This window comes from Chiloscyllium plagiosum, unplaced genomic scaffold (assembly GCF_037043375.1).
Source record: "Chiloscyllium plagiosum isolate Xiang-an unplaced genomic scaffold, Cpla_swu_hap1 HiC_scaffold_39, whole genome shotgun sequence".
Taxonomy (NCBI): Eukaryota; Metazoa; Chordata; class Chondrichthyes; order Orectolobiformes; family Hemiscylliidae; genus Chiloscyllium; species Chiloscyllium plagiosum.
This window is the reverse complement of record NW_028270177.1, coordinates 95,333,245-95,350,301: the sequence shown is the minus strand read 5'-3', so window position 1 is coordinate 95,350,301 and position 17,057 is coordinate 95,333,245. Positions and strand designations below refer to the sequence as shown.

Below are 17,057 nucleotides of genomic sequence, written 5' to 3'. Positions count from 1 at the left end.
CACAATCTGGCACTTACTTCAGAATCTATATTTTACGGTTTGGAATCCCCACAGCCACAGATAGTTGTTTTACTCTCAAATGACACAATTTATCACCATATTGGGTCAGATCCATCACTGTGCAATGTGCACTGAGAGCAGAGATGAGATCAGAGGTCCAACAATCTGATACTGTCACCATTCATGCCAGAAATTGGATCAAACAAGGGAAATAATGGGAAGCAGTAAATATAGCATGGGTAAAATTCAGTATGGACGAGTATGCTGCAGCTATGTACAGTATTTACAGTATAAAGAACTATGCTACTGATAGAAGTATATTTGTACGATCAATTCTAACAAAAGTGAACCATATTTAACAATACCAATACTATACAAGTTTTACCAATTGTAATATAGCGTATTTTTCATTCTCACTGAATAGTGTGAATAAAGTGTTAATGATATTAATAACATGCAGTGCTTTTTAATTGTTACCGATACAGTACATTGTCAGACAATGTCAAATACAATGCCACAAAGCCTGGTACTTGCTGCAGTGTGTGTATTTTATGGTTTGTGCTCCTCAGACATTGACAGTCCTTTCACTGGTACTGATACAGAATACAGGAGATTGCTCGGTTCTTCCGTACCTTGTGCAGCCGGATGTTAGTTTCAATCAATTCAGAGTTTGATTACTGGGTGGGCCTGCAAGAGCTGGCAAATATGATGCCATCTGTTTTACCTCTCCACTCTTGTTCAATTTCACTTCGACTGTTTGGTATTCATGTCATTTCTGATACGCTTAAACTTGCACACTTTTTATTAAGTGTACAGTGTCAGTCATCTCGTCATTATAAACGTGTCGCATTCTGCTACTTACTCCAGTCCCTGTATTGCGCAGTTTGGTTTCCTCGGATCTACAGATTCAATTTTATTCATAAATCTCCCGGGTCATTGCTCTGGAAACTAAACAAAAGTAGCGAGAAACGCATTTAGTCAAACCGAAATTTATGCAAAATGTGTGTCTCGAATATTGCAAGAAACATGAAAAATTCAAATGTGAGCTTCTTTGATGTAAAAATACAATCCAACAGGACAAATTGGAAGGTTCTACTGCAATTAATAAATGGCAAGTAAAATGATATTTGACTAAAGACCCATTACTGGAGATATACCTCACCCAATTTCAATTTCAATGGTATTTCCGTTTCCCAAGGCAATGGAACAGAGGAACAAGAACAAAGTGAACTGGCTATCAATTCACTATCACTGGTCTTATGCTGTTGTGAGGTCTGATATCACGCATAATCACAGAAGTGCAGAAAGAGACCATTTGGCCCGTTGTGCCTGCACTGCCTTCTAAATGAGCATCATTGCTAATGTTAATCTCTTGCTTTTCTCTCCCCATATCATTTCACATCATTTTTCTCCAAGTGATCATGCAATGCCTTGTTGAATGCCTCGATTGAACCTGCCTCCACCATATTCCCAGACATCACATTCCATACACCAAATATTTGCTAAGTGAAGAACTTTTACATCACTTCACCTTTGCTTCTTTTGCAAATGACCTCTTTTGGCATTTATTAAATACCTCGATCTTCTGCAAAGCAATGTCTTTTCAGCCTGGTTTCTTGATAAGTGAGAAGTGTAGCATCCCTTGGATATCTTCGTTGATATGCTGTGAGCTCAAAGGAAGCAGAAGACTGAACTCGATCTGCTGTGTGGCGTGTGGGTGTGTGCGTACCTTATTGAAACATTGTATCTGATCTTGACTGTGATAGGTCCCCAGCCATGGGTACGTGTATGCATCCCAGTTGTGCCTGTCTATTTGCCGGTCATATCAAACATTCCTGCTTCAGCATTTTCACAGGTATTGTACCCGAACTCTTCCACGGTTACATCGATGGCTGCATCTATACAGCGTCTTACACTCAGGCTGACCTAGAACAGAACATCGACTTCACCCACAACTTCCACACCGCTATGAAATTCACTTGATCATTCTCACAGCCCTCCTACAACTTCCACGACCATCCCATTTCCATCTCCAGTGACAGAATTCAAACGGACGTCTACTATAGATACCCATAACTACCTGAACTGCATCTCCACCCACCCCGTATTCTGCAATAACTCCATCCCAATCTCACAATTGCTCCAAGTCCGCTGCATTTGCTTGGATGCAGACACATCCCAATCGCAAGCATCCCAGGTGTCGACCTGTTTTGAATATCCATACAGCCCTCCACCGCACCTCCTCCTTTCCCGTACCACCACTCTGAACACACTCCCTCCATCCACAATAAGAAAAGAGTGTCCTATGTCGTCCTACCACCCCACCAGTCTCCGCCTGCAATGCATTATCCTCAAACACGACCACGAATCCAAACAAACCTCACAGTCAGGAACATCCTCCTGTCCCCACCCGTGTCAAGTTTCTGCAAGACCCGTTCCCTCCATCATTCCTTCGTTAACTGCACCTTCTCTCCCCCGCTGAACCCTCAGGTAACGTGCCCTGCAACCAGGAAAATGCAAACAAATGCAAGTATGCCACCTACATCACCTCCCTCCAGGGCTCCAAACATACCTTACAGATGAGACAAAAAATATTCTGCTTCTCTTCCAACTTAGGATAATGCATCAGAAGCTCACAATGAGGTCCTCTCGACATCGGGGAGACAGAGTCTAAACTTAGGGAACAGCACACCGAATTTCACAGGATGGTCCGCAGCGGACGATCGGACTTCCCAGTCTCTGCCCATTTCAATTCCCCAGCCTTTGACTTTCCAACATGCCCATCTTTGGCCTATTCCATGTCCAAAACAAACCGCAGCGGCAATTGGAGAATCAACACTTTATCTTAAGGTTAGGCACTCTACAGGTCGGAGGATTCAACACTGAGTTTGACAATTCCAACTAATCTCACTCCCAATCTCCCGACTCCCCTCCCAGCCCCTTCTCCTGACTGCCACTTCTCGCTGTCAACAACTGGATTCATTCATCCCATTGACTAAACAGGTCACTTTACCTTCCATCATGTATCCTCACTTCACCACTCTGACCCTGGCTACCCCTTCAGCTGCAGCTACCCCATACCACACCCAGTCCTGAACAATGGTGAACCTGAAATGTCGACTTCTCCACCTCCTGATGCTGCCTGGCTTGCTGTGTTCGTTCAGACTCCTGCCTGTCTAATTTGAATTCCAGCATCTGCAGTTCATTCGTCTCTTGACTGTAATGACCAGACATTGGACCTGGAAATGAGGAGAGAGAAATTTGCTGGAACACACTGCATCTCAGACTTTATAAGTAGGAGGAATTTCACTGAAATAAACGTTCAGTATCATGTCTTTGGCACTGATTTTAAATTTCTAGCAATTTCGCATTCACATGACCGACCCACCAGAAAACACAGAAAGTTACACTCAGAATGGAGGTGTCTGTGACTCTTCAACATGGATGCTATACTGTCAAATGCCTGAGGTCATCAGGTCAATGGAAAAGAATCCAAACTATTTTATTGCCATCAATTGCTGACTCCTTCATTCATCTGTCTCCTTGGTAGTTCTGTCGGGATCAATGTCAGTGTTCCTGTTCTGTCTGCTATATGTAATCAACTTCTACTTAGATGTCTAAGAGTTGATAAGTAAGGTTGCGCATGATGAAACCTTTTATGCGGTGGTAAATAATGAGGAGAATAACTAGAGGTCACAATAGGACATAGAGATTTGTCATAAGGGCTGTATCATTAAAAATAAAATTCAAGCAGAATAAGTGTGACGTGTTGTATCTGGGCAGACATACAATGCAAGTGAATACGGTGGCACAGTGGTTAGCACTGCTGCCTCACAGCACCAGAGACCCGGGTTCAATTCCCGACTCAGGCGACTGACTGTGTGGAGTTTTCACGTTCTCCCCGTGTCTGCGTGGGTTTCCTCCGGGTGCTCCGGTTTCCTCCCACCATCCAAAGATGTGCAGGGTCAGGTGAATTGACCATACTAAATTGATTGTAGTGTTAGGTAAGGGGTAAATGTAGGGGTATGGGTGGGTTTCGCTTCGGCAGGTCGGTGTGGACTTGTTGGGCCGAAGGGCCTGTTTCCACACTGTAATCTAATCTAATCTAAATCTAATACATAATGAATGGTAGACCTCCAAAAAGCATGCCACCCATCCCAGACGTCCGTGGGCAGGCACTAAAGTAGGGAAGTTGGCATATAGGTTAGTTGCAAATAAGATGTTTAAATGTAGAAGGTGCAAAGATAGATTTGACACCAACGAAGTTTTCTTTTGAAAGAGAGATCAAGAACGAAATGGTCAAAAGTTTACCACTGGGGTCGAAAGCTACAAGGCAATCTGAGAACCATAAATCTTTTTATTTGTTAAGCCAGACGCTAATCGGAATCTAGAACAGTCTGCCTGTAATACAGGATGAGACAGGCGACCTCAGAACACCGAAAACAATCTAAATGTGTACTTACAATGCCCTACTATACAAGACAATGGGCCACATTTGTTACATTTGCCCAGAATAATATGTGATTGCTGTTGAGCAGCTTAGATTCTAAAAGCCAAAAGCCAGCACATGCATTCTTCACCTCCTTGGATCCCAAATACTGGTTGATCAATCAATCTTTCTCCAGGTTTACCTTTACAGGAAAGACTGTCCATAAAATGCAGCCTCAGAGAGACAAATCAGTCTCTATCAATCGTGTGTTACTTCCACGGAGACTACCTGAGTCTTGCTAGAGTTAGAACAGCGATGTAAGGAGAAGATATATTCAAATGGTCTGTGTAGAATGAGATTGCTGATTGGAAGGCATGTACAACTTCTTTGGTTGAGAAGTTGATAATGCCAATGCAACAGTTAGTTGTTGACTGCTACATAATTTTCAAAATTAATTTAAAATTTAAACAAGTAACTTAACTCAGACTGATGCTACTTGTATAAAGATCTCTATTAACGTTAGGGTCTTAGTTAGTCAGAATATGCATTACCGTCAGTATATCTGTAAATATCAGAATATCTAACAGTTTCAGAAAATTCCATAATGCCAAGACTTCTACAGGTTTCCAGGCCTCTGGTTGAATCAATGCCTCTGTGAGTTCTGAGCCTGTTTGGGCATCAGTATATACATTAGTGTGACGTTTCCTGTTGTGATTAGACCCTCTGTAAGTGTCAGCATTTTGTTGCAATGAATCACATCATTTTCAGCAAAGTCCTGAGCCTAACCAGTGACTGCAGAACAGAGGCTGAGCTAGTTTACTGACTCAATTTTCTCAAAGAATTAACTATAATTTGTGTTTGAGCCGAAGAGTACAAATCGCTTCTGCCATCCTCCCAATCTTCCCATGCACTGTTTATGGCCCAACCATCAGAAAACTGAGTTACACGCGAAGGCCAGCATCAATAGTCATATCTCTGTTTCTCATATTGTAGTCCAAGTCCCCAAGAGGGCTGTCATTTGGAAGTTAATTGGTGTACGTAGTCAGGAGCGATTTTGAGAATGGAAAACCTGACACTTGGCTTCTCTCGGATAAACTTAAATTTCTTTGTGGACCATCTCGCTGAAAGGAATGGCGTCAACGTTTCAGAGAACTGGCAGTGGTGTCCAGACAACCAGAGCACCAGATGGTGCCAGCTAATCCAAATATATCATTTTTTGTCAGTTTATTCTCAATGGTGAGGAACACTGGGCAGCAATGCTTAGAAATGTCTAACTGTAGATGACAAACTACACTCACCCGATATTATCCATTATTATATTCTGTGAAATTTGTAATTCTCTTTGAAAAATAAATAAGGGCAAAAACCTTTCGGAACATATTCAAGTCTTCTTACACGTTGCTGCTCAGAGATTCTTGCAATTTGGGATACGGCAAAATGCCACATAATATATTCAGTCATAACGGCTGCTTCCAGAGATCGAAACAATAACGAAAATGAGAAACAAGGGCAATATGTGCCAATTAAAGGAAATAAGGTGTTTTAGATTTGGCGACTGCAGGCACGAGATAAATCAACAGCAACAGGGAGAACGCATCAGAAATGCATCAAGCCATATCAGAAGCAGCTCGAGCGTACATTAGCGAGACGTATGGAAATCCACCACATATAAGAAATGCATACGTCTTTTATCAGAGACAAATCAAGCTTTCAATGGATGCGAATCGATCCATACCAGAAATAACATTTACACAAAGCAGACCATAGCCACCTGTTAGAAGGGACAATAGAACATATAACACAGAACACAGAACAATACAGCACAAAACTGTCCCTTCAGCCATCGATGTTGCGCGGACCTATTAACTATTCTCAGCTCGTCCCCCTACAATATCCCATCATCGTCCATGTGCTTTCCAAGGATTATTTAAATCTCCCGAATCTAGCTGAGTTGCCTACATTGGCAGATTGGGCATTCCCCGCCCTTAATGCTCTCTGAGTAAAGAACCTGCCTCTGACATCTTTCTTACCCCTCAATCTGTAGTTATGCTGCCCTTCTCCAAGCTGATGTCATCATCCTCTGAGGAAGACTTTCACTGTCTCCCCTATATAATCCTCTAGTCATCTTGTATGTCTCTATCAAACCCCTCTTAGCCTTATTCTTTCCAATGAGAACAGACCAAAGTCTCTCAGCCTTTCCTCATAAGACCTTCCCTCCAGAAAAGACAACATCCTGGTAAAGGCCCTCTGCACCTTTTCAAATGCGTCCACATCCTTCCCGAAATGTGGTGACAAGAACTGTACACAATATTCCAAGTGTTGCCGCACCAGCGTTTTGTTGAATTGCAGCATGATATTCCGGCTTCAGAACTCAATCCCTCTACCAATTAAACCTAACACACCTTGTACCTTCTTAAAAGCACTGTCAACCGAGTTGGCAACTTTCAGGAATCTATGTACAAAGACTCCAAGATCCCTCCGCACATCCACATTAACACGAATCTTTCCATTGACCCAGTACTCTGTCTTCCTGTTATTCTTTCCAAAGTGCATCACTTCACATTTAGCTGCATTGACATCCATTTGCCACCCCTCTGCCCGATTGTGCAGTTTATCCAAGTCCTGCTGCAACCTGTAACATTCTTCCAAACTGTCCACTAGTCGACCGCCTTTTGTATTATCTGCAATTTTACTAATCCATCCGCCTGCGTCTAAGTCATTAAAAAAATATAACAAACAGCAGTGGTCACAAAACCTATCCTTGTGGCACACCAGTAGCAACTGGACACCAGGCAAAGTATTTGCCATCAACCATCACTCGCTGCCTTCTTTCAGAAAGGCAGTTTGTAATCCAAACTGCTAAATCACCCTCAATTTCATGCCTCTGCATTTTCTCCAACAGCCTACCATGTGAAACCTTATCACAGGTTTTATTGAAGTCCATGTATACCACGTCAACTGCCCTACCCTCATCTACAGTTATGACTTTTTTTGGATGAACACTGCTCTATTGCAATCATACAACGTTAGGTCAAGGATGCATGAGGCAATTTGTTTGTCAAAGGCCAAGGGGCCAGTATTCATGTTCTGCACATCGCGTCCAATTCACTCAGCAGCACGCGTCTCTCCAGCAAGATTCCAACGTGTCAACACAGGTCTGAAAGGGTCACTCACATTCTCCGGAGCTGAAATCACTCGGATAATGAATAGCAATTCACGAAAGTGTGATGTGATGACCCCCGGCAAGACAAAAATGGCAAGTAAATGCATGATGAATTTGAGGACCCCGGGATCAAAAAAGGCAAGATATAACTTTTATGCACATGTCTTGTGGTTTCTGAATATGGCTGGTCAGGGAGTGTTAGTGGTTATGAATGCCTGTGTGATACTTGCTTTTAGTAGCCGAGGCATACACTTTACGAATGTGCAGGTTGTGAAGAGAACTGTATAACATTGATTTGGTTAAGTCACATACTTACAGTTTTACTTACAATTCCGGAATGCACACAAATGGTCACACTGGAAATGGGGCAGAGAGGAGATTTACGATTATGTTACCTCGCCTGGCGAATTTCAGTTATGATGAGAGACCGAACAGACTAGATTCGTTATCGTGAAATAAGAGGAGTTTGAGAGAGCACAAGATTGGCATGTATACAATAATGAGGGGGAGATAGGAACAAGACTTTCCCCTTCCTGGTGGGATCAGTGGCAGGATTGGTGATTTTAGGTAATGGGCAGCAGGATTATTGTGGCCGTGAGGACCACTGTTTTCATTGAGGTACTCGTGGAATATGAAGCTCACTCTCCATGGAAGTGGGAGAAACAGAAACAGTCAACAATTTCAGAAAATATTCATCTGTGCAGCCACGATGCCAAAGCGATTGGCAAAGGGCTGGGGAACAGGAACAGAGTTTTGATCTGATTGCATTTGATTGTTGCAATCTAATGTGTAGAAGCTTTTTCTTCGTCCAAATGCGACCGAGCTCCGAGACTCTCTGCCGCTCCTGCCAACATTTAACAATAATGTTATAAGGACGCCTTATTTAGCTACTGTGAAAAGACCTTGCTGACTCCGCAGAGAGGATGGGACGTTAGTGGCTTATCCTGGAGGCATCCTCACAATTGCGATTGAATCTTGTTCCGTCCCCAACTCCTGGAGATCGTTCTAAATATCAACTCCCTATTGTTCAGCAATTAACCATGCTGAGCGCAGCGATCACAAAATTTCATCCATTTCCCTCTTGCTTTCTGACCACAATTCAAACAAAGACAGAATTTTAACATTCGTCTCCGTCACTCAAATTAGAAGCCATACATTCAGATGGCTCAGTCTTTCGAGCCTGTTACGTCCTTCAACGGATTGTCTGATAAACCTCAAATCACTTCTCTAATTTATCTCAATACCACATGATTCCCTTTTTGGAGTAATGATCTGTATTTCACAGCTTTGAAGACAGTTCATGATGAAACCTCAATAGTTATCTGCAGCTGATCATTCCACATTTATTCCCAAATTCAGAGAGATTAAATTCTTCATCATCTGTCTAACCTCGATGGTTCGTATTATTAAATTATGCCACCTGGTTCCACACTATCCCACAAGGAGAAACAAAGCCTCTTCATCTCCACTAGTAAACACTCTCTTGAGTGATTCAACAGTGACATCTCTCAGTTTTCTATATTCCAAAAGCAAATGGCACAATCATCTCAATATATGCTCATAATATCGTCCAATCATTCCCCGGATTAGCCCAGTAGAAATTCTCTGGACTGCCTCCAATGCCAGTATACTTATTTCTTTCAAGACTGGATTGAAACTTATAGTGGTCACAGTATGCCAGCTGTGATTGAACTCGTGCCTGTATTGTTCCAGCAAAACATCCCTACACTCATGCACCATTGCATCTGAAATAAAGGCCAACATTTATTTACCTAAACAATTACCCACTCAATGAAAGCAGTTCAGAGACAAAAAATATGTTGCCTCCTTGAGCTCCAAACGATGGGATGTACTCTCCAGAGTTTTTTGCTCAGAGTTTCCACCTTCAGACCGAGGCAGGTGTGCTTCTCACTGTGCCAGTTCCTTTCGTTCCTGCAGCTACGCATTGAAAACTTGATGGTATCTCCATCGCTCTGTACAACTGGTGAGCTATTTTGCAAATGACCTTAATGCTTTCCTGGATATCAGGGAGGAATCGAAAATGATAGCCGTTGATTGTACAGAAGAATAGTTGGTGGCTTAGAAAATTATATCCTAAGGTAACAAGCCTTGTCGAACAAAAAAGTACCATCCAAAAAGTTGTCTTGTGCCAGATTCTAGGGCACAACATTTCTTTTGTGCTCAAGCACTGTGTTTCGCGCTGTATGCAAATTGCCATTCCCCAAGGTTGGAATCTCACATGTGGTCTACTGACATTCTGATCTCATTGGAATATTTTCTCTCATGTATTAATGCAGCAGTAGTCACATAGCCTCGCATAGACAAGAGCGCTGATTGACCTTCATCGACTCCTGAGTTAGCAAAGTCTTAATTTTAAAACACTCTTACTTTTTTCTGGACTCACTCCATGATTTGCCTCCCTCCCAGTCTTTGGATTCTTTTCAAGCAAATCGCCATTCTCCCACGACCCTTCGTGATCTCTGATTTGTCGAAATCTCCAGCTTTTCCCCACCTCTGCTTGATTTGAAACTTACCACCATTGAGCTGCAGGAACGTTGGAATTCCGTCCAAACCTCTGACAATCACTTCCCACCGTAAAGCAGATCTATTTGACTAGACTGAGTTGAGATCATGTTCGTGTGTCATATTTTGATTTGACGTGGCACTGTAGAGGATACTTGAAATTATTCATGAGGCTAAGGACAGGACATAAATCGGCATTCACAAAAGGGGACACAGAAGTGTCATTTCTCCTCTTCCCCTAATCTGGCTAAAATGCAAGAAATCCAATAATGAAAAAAAATGAGCATTTCTGGGGTACCAGGATAACTAAATGACAATCCAAGCAACATGTGGATACATGTTTGACTGGTAAATCTCAATTTTGGTCCACCAACGAACTGGGAGTGGGTTGCAGTGTTAGACTTTTGAGGTATCCAGAAAAGGATGGTCAAATGCCGATTTTTTTTTTTAGTTTCGTCAGCTGTTATACCTGATTCTCATCTCCCTCACAATACCTTTTAATTTTGCAAATTAGATTTTGACTCAGTGGTGTGGGATTTTCGAGATCACTCCAGATGTTGGCAAAATGCCTCTCAGCAGGTCTGATTCACCGGTGAGCATTACTTTCAACGGGAGACTCTCAGGGTCAAGTATCATTTTTTCGATCACCTTGAAGCATTTTAAAATCTCATTGGCTGCCCATTTTGGGACAGGATTAAAACTTCTGGAACAAAAGTCCAGTGCAATCCAGCCACCTCTCACCTCAGAGCGCAGAAAAAAGTGTTTTGAATCAACATGTTTATTCACACTGCACTCACTCCACGAATCTTCCTCTCAACATTACGTTCATTGTTTTTTTACTTCCAGCCATATTAATTCAGTTTCGAACCATAGTCTCGTTTGGAGATGAGGAAGGAGAAGACAAAGAGATGTTGGTGAGTGTGTTTGAGGCGCGAACAGGCGAATGCTGGGATGAAGGAAAACCTTTTAACTATGTCGACATAATTGGCCCATGTCAGCAATAGATTCACTATTTGCAAATTCACTTGTGTAAATACTCTGGGATGTTGATTGTCAGTCCTTGGATATTTGTCTGTAGAAGCACGGTGGCTCAGCGATTTCATTAACATTCTCTTCTATCAATTATTTCAGGCCAAGTTCTCTTCTAAGTCGCACTAACTCTATTCTTCTTACTAAACGCTAGTTTTACATCATTTCCAGTACGGGTATTTGCATATGACGTCTGAAGTGAAACATGAGTATAATTCGTCAGTCATCTCTTTGCTCCCCATTACACATACACCCGTTTCTGAATCGGGAGCAATACCTCATAAATCTGAAACTATAACGGACAAACCATCTTTTCGGCTGGTGATATACCTCAGTGATTTCTACTTTATTCATAATGCACACTTAGTAATCTTGAGATCCCTACATTTGCAGTCCTAAATTCAGTTTGCTTCCTGCATTTTTGATCTCGTTATTTCCTCCTGTCATTTTTCCCAATGTGTAACCTGACATCTGGCTTTTCACCTTCTACTTTTAAGATGCGCTATAACGGTTCTGAGGCATTCATAAGTCAAACATCGGGGAGGCATCATCGTATTCTTGATTCTCGTTTGCGCCGATCCATCCTCCTCATAATTGGTTGAACTTTGCCTTTCAACTTATTTTGGATCATTCCCTTAGCAACACACACATAAGGGTGCAACAAAATTGGTTTTCGCTGCTTAATCCAAGAGAACATCTCTCTCAACACTATCTGAAGATGTATATCTTTTCTCAAGAAAATGCCCACGGGGGAGTCTCGCATGGCCTTTTTAGTCGTCTTTCTCTACTAACAATACCTTTTCTGCTTGTGGAGTCTTAACCTGCGATTTGGCCATCTCGCTGCCTTGCTTTCTGCATTTCGCCCAGTTTCACAGTTGTTCTACAGTGACCTCACACATTGCTCTAGTTCCACAATCTGTACTTCCAGCAGTTACAACTGGAGACATTTCCTGCTCACAGCCTTGCCTGAGGCAGTGGAAATATTCCCGGCTTAGTCCGTATTCCTGCAGGAGCACACCACTGATTGTTGCTCTTCTGCCTGACTGACCCCGGTATCTTGTACGTTTTAGAAGATACTAACTATCGGATTCTCTGGTTCTTTGGTCAAAAATCAAGGGAATTTGGCAAAATTACACTTAATATTCCGTGATCTTTACTGTCACTTTTCATTTCGTTAACATGCAAGTTATGCAATGCGAGAGTTTGTCGACACTGTAGCGCAGGCGGAGGCCATTTCGACAATCGTGCCTGCAACAAGTTTTCAAAATACATACTTTTTTCATACCAATCTCCTGTTCCTCCCTACAGACATGCATTACCTGTTCTTTACAACAGTAGTGTACATACACATTCTTCACTGTGATGATGATTGTTTTTGACTCGGTGTGTGAAGTTCTTTAATTTTGCTTACTTTTAAATGTCTTCAGAATTAAACATAAATTAAAAATGTGTGTTCAATGCCCATGTTAATTTCTCCATTCTCATTGCTAATTCCGCACGTTCACCAATCATAAATGAATACTTTCTGTGTACTTTCTTCCTTTTCTCTACCCTCGTGGAAGGTGCTTTGCAAACACTTCTGGATAATTTACTTTTGCACTCCTTTTTCCCATTTTTTAAAAGATCATTGCTGATTTTTAAAACTTATTCATGCCAATACATTTTACCGTATTGGTCACAACGTTGTTCGCTTTGATACAATCCTTAAATTTCATGTTTAGTCATAGAAGGTAGAACATAGAACATTACAGCACAGTGCAGGCCTTTCGCTCTCGATGTGGCGGCACAATTCGATTCTCATCCATATGCCAGTCCTATGACCATTTAAATGCCCTTAAATTTGGCGAGTCGACTACTGTTGCAGGCAGTGCATTACACTCTCCTACTCCTCTCTGAGTCAAGTACGTCTGACATCGATCCTATATCTAACACCCCTCAACTTAAACCTATGTCCCTTAGTGCGAGCAACCACTCTTCAAGGAAAAGCGTTCTGGATGATGCATCCTTTTCATTAGAGAATCTCTCGGTGAAATGTATGCCGTTTCAGAGACCTAAAAGCCTCCTTAAACGTCTAGTACTGCTTCTTTACCGACATGAGTTTTCATTTCGTTTTTAATTCCCCCCGTCGACAGGACTGAACCCTGCTTTCATGGGTTTATGTGTGTGTTGTGCAAATTGCAGGAACAAGATTCAAATCAAAGTGTCCCACATTAAAAAAAACTGATGATATTTCATCATGTCACAATCACTGTTGAATAGACAATATGGAGGCAAACCAGGTTCCATGTTTGTCTTTTTTATGCTTCGATTCATACACACAAATGCACACATGCATGAGCATACACACTCTTGAGCAAGTGTACAGATAAACGAGTGCAGAAACAGAAATAGCCGCAGCAAAATAAAGAGGCAAAATCGTAAGTTCAAATATGCCTGGATGGAAGTCACCAGCGAATGTGGTTGCAGGAGTGAGTTCTTATAGGGCAATTCTTTAATCGTTTTCAAAATTTGATACATTTCAATATTGCAGCAAAGGGATAATTGACAATATTCTTGAAATGTTCTCTGAACTTAGTTTGTGTCAAGACATATATCGCAGTGTTTGTACAACAACTAAGCAGCTGGAGCATGTAGCCCAGTTCCATTACAAAAACTGGCAGCTTCTTGGACAGATATCTCAGAAAAAACAGACGTCTATTTATGGAAAACACCATTGATACTAACCATAACAGAATAATATTAATTGACAGAAGGAACAACAAAATTATTGAATTCCTTCGATTGTTCATCTCTGTGTCTCTGGTGATCTTTCTGTTCCTTTGGTGATGGAGCCTCCTTCGGGATCTGCTGGCCACGATAATATGCCTGACCGTTAAACCATTGAGAAGCAGAATGAGAATAAAAGCAACTCCTAGGGTGAGTAGATAATGAAATAACTCAATTGCGCCCCACAATGAAGAATACCTGATACGTCGTGGCAGCCAGCAGAACCAGGGTCCATCCCTCTGACTATACTGACCTGTAAACATAAAATACCAAGAAATGTTCTTCAAACAACTCATTCCAGTCACAGTTCCCAGAACCACTGACGGTGTTTTCACACGGCAGTATTCATTTTTCACTTTTGGGCAACAAATATTCACGAATCGATCAAAGGTGAAAGTAACTGTGAACCAGACAGAACAGTCAGTGGCGGCATGGAGCAGGACAGCATGGATGTTACAAACAGGAACGTTTTCTAAGAAATGGTGCTCTACCTTATAGAGGAATGGAATGCGTCGCAGGATTAGATCAGTAATGACGACGAGTAAATCCGACATTGCCATAGCCATCAGGTAGTGAGTGACGCATTGGGAGAGACCACACTTTTCCCGGGAGAGAATTATGATGGTTATTACGTTAGCTGAGGAACATAAACAGTGAAGTTATTGGTTCTGCTCGGATCAAAGAGATCAGATTTCCATGCTACTTAATGTGACATACAAATAGGATACTGTTATATTGTTCTGCCAAATGTTTATCACAGTATTAGGGTTTTCTGTTGCAGCTCGTATTTGACCTTACATAATTTGATTACAAATGAAAATGTGGGATAAGGTAAATCGAGTGGTTTTCGTCATGTATAACTCTATGACTGTATGTTATAATGCATGTTGCTGAAATTGGTAAATCCCACAGGAAATAGGGGTGATGTTGTTAAAGTCAATCGAAGTCACGTCAGTCGGATATGATGTCCGCACTTTGATCATGATGATTTTTCTTGGGTACTTTGATGTTGCCAGTGTTGTCCTTTCCCTTAGAATTCCTGAGTACCCATGTGTAATTGTGAATAATCCATCCTGCATTCTGAAGACTGTATAGCAATCAACGACTCAGTATTGGAGTGTTGGAAACGGAACTTGTCACTTTTTCTGAACTGTCCTCATGCAGAGATGGTAGCGACTGCGTGCAGGCTCGAAATGGGCAATTGCTCACTTCTGTTTACTCATAAAATACTCTCTACCTGCTTGGACCAGTGCTGCTCTGACATCATTCTACGACCTGACAGCATCATGCCAATGTAGTGCACTCAACAAAAACCCAGCTGACAACTTTAAAAATCAATCACACTATCAACAATATGCACTGTTGCATCTCCAAAACACGACTTCGATAATACCGTTCAAATCAATGACCACGACCTGGATAATGCAATGGCGCCAAGGGGAAAGCATGGGTATCTGTGACCAGAAGAAAAGAGTGTAGATTCACTTTGACAACTGATTTAAATGCATGGCGATTACAATAATGTGTCAGTATTTACTCAATAAGAGAAATGAGATAGCGACATTTAAATTACTGACAGCAGGAATCAGAGATTCGTCAGGCTGACCAGAGGCAACAATTGAACGTCAAGCACGGTAATATATTTGCTCAGAGTTTGGCAATAATAAACCGTGGAATCATTGGATGCAGCAATGTTAGCACAGTAATGCCAGGGTGGATACAAATTGGAAAGACTTACCAAGGAGACCAACAATAGTGAGAATGGGATAATAAACCAGTTGAATGGATTGAAGGGCTCTTTCAATGCGATGTATTAGACTCAATCGGTCAAATTGTACAGACGAGTGACTCATCCCAAAGAAAACCCTCGCTCTTGTTGTGCCGTTCCAGTCTATGTTTCTCACTTTCCATGTCTTTCCATGTCGTTGTTCCCCCATTCCAAGCTGTTGTTGTATTATTCCAACTCAGTGTCCTTGGATCGCAGTCCATTGCTGGGTCTATGCAGTTGACTGTGTTAGATTTCAATTCACTTTGTCATCGTTGTGATATATTGTTCAAATAGCGATCTGGGTACTTGTGTTGCTCATCTCTGTTCGTGTTGGGTGTGCTGCTCTCACTGACAGTGTCGCAAACATATTGAAGGATGGCCTTATTATTCCAGAGGGGCACACTCCGGTTGCACAATTACGGTCCGTGGAGGCTGACATTCATGAGACCGATTACATGAAACGATTCATTTAACTCATTTCACTCCATAATTCCCTCTCCCAGAATGAAGGGATTCACTTACCAGTATACTGAGAACAGAATGTACAATTAGGGGACATTCTGGCTGTAAGAGGAGACTGGAACCAGAGGCTGAAGCAACGCATGTGTTTAGTTCTGTGCAAGAAATAGACAGAATAGGTCTTGAATCGACACGGTAGTCCACAAGCTGAAAGGTACGCCCTAAGTCGGCACAGCCAGACATGATGAAAAGAAGTTGTGATCAGTACTTAAATGAATATGGATATATCGGATGTTTCAGCCTGTGCAAATCACCGCATCCCACACATGACGAATATTCTCTGATATTCCAGATAACCGTAGGAAACAGTCCTGTTAACCTCGGTGGAAGTATATACTTTCCTGCCAAGGTTACCATAACTGTGCATAATACTCAAGGCACAGTCTCACCAGTGTTCTCTGCCAATGAAACATGAAGACTTCTTTGATCCGGTGCTCAAACTCTCTTGTGATGAATAAAGTCAGAATATTGGCTGTCCCACCTTCTTCCCAAACTGTTGCCTCATAGCGCCAGTGACCTGGCTTAGATTCCAGCCTCGGCCAACTGACGGTGTGGAGATGGCACATTCTCCACGTGTCTGCGTGGATTCCCTCTGGTTGTTCCTCCCAGAAGCCAAATGTAGGCGGTTTAGGTGAATTGCATTGCAAAATTGTCCATATTGTTCAAGGGGTGTGTAGGTTATGTGCATTAGTCAGGGTAAATGCAGAGTAGCAATAGAGGAGAATGTGTCTGGATGGATTACTCTTCAGAGAGTCGGTGACGACATTTCGCCCAAAATGTCCTGTTTCCACAGTGAAGGGATTGCATGATATCTCTTAGTCACAGACCATGAGGGCCGCACGGGTGTCTTTAGGCACTGG

General features: G+C 42.0%; 1 protein-coding gene across 1 annotated transcript; it reads right to left on the bottom strand.

Moving 5' to 3' along the window:
- Nucleotides 1-13,645: 13,645 nt before the first annotated feature.
- LOC148138824 (uncharacterized) lies at nt 13,646-15,697 on the bottom strand. Its single transcript, XM_087981437.1, has 2 exons — nt 15,649-15,697; nt 13,646-14,547 (listed from the first exon to the last, which is right to left on the bottom strand). The coding sequence occupies exon 2, from the start codon at nt 14,474-14,476 to the stop codon at nt 13,646-13,648; it is 831 nt and encodes a 276-aa protein (XP_087837563.1). The 5' UTR covers nt 14,477-14,547; nt 15,649-15,697.
- Nucleotides 15,698-17,057: the final 1,360 nt, after the last annotated feature.

What these genes read in the sequence shown, in the direction of transcription:
- LOC148138824 (XM_087981437.1), bottom strand. Translation starts at nt 14,476, where the DNA reads ATGGCTATGGCAATGTCGGATTTACTCGTCGTCATTACTGATCTAATC.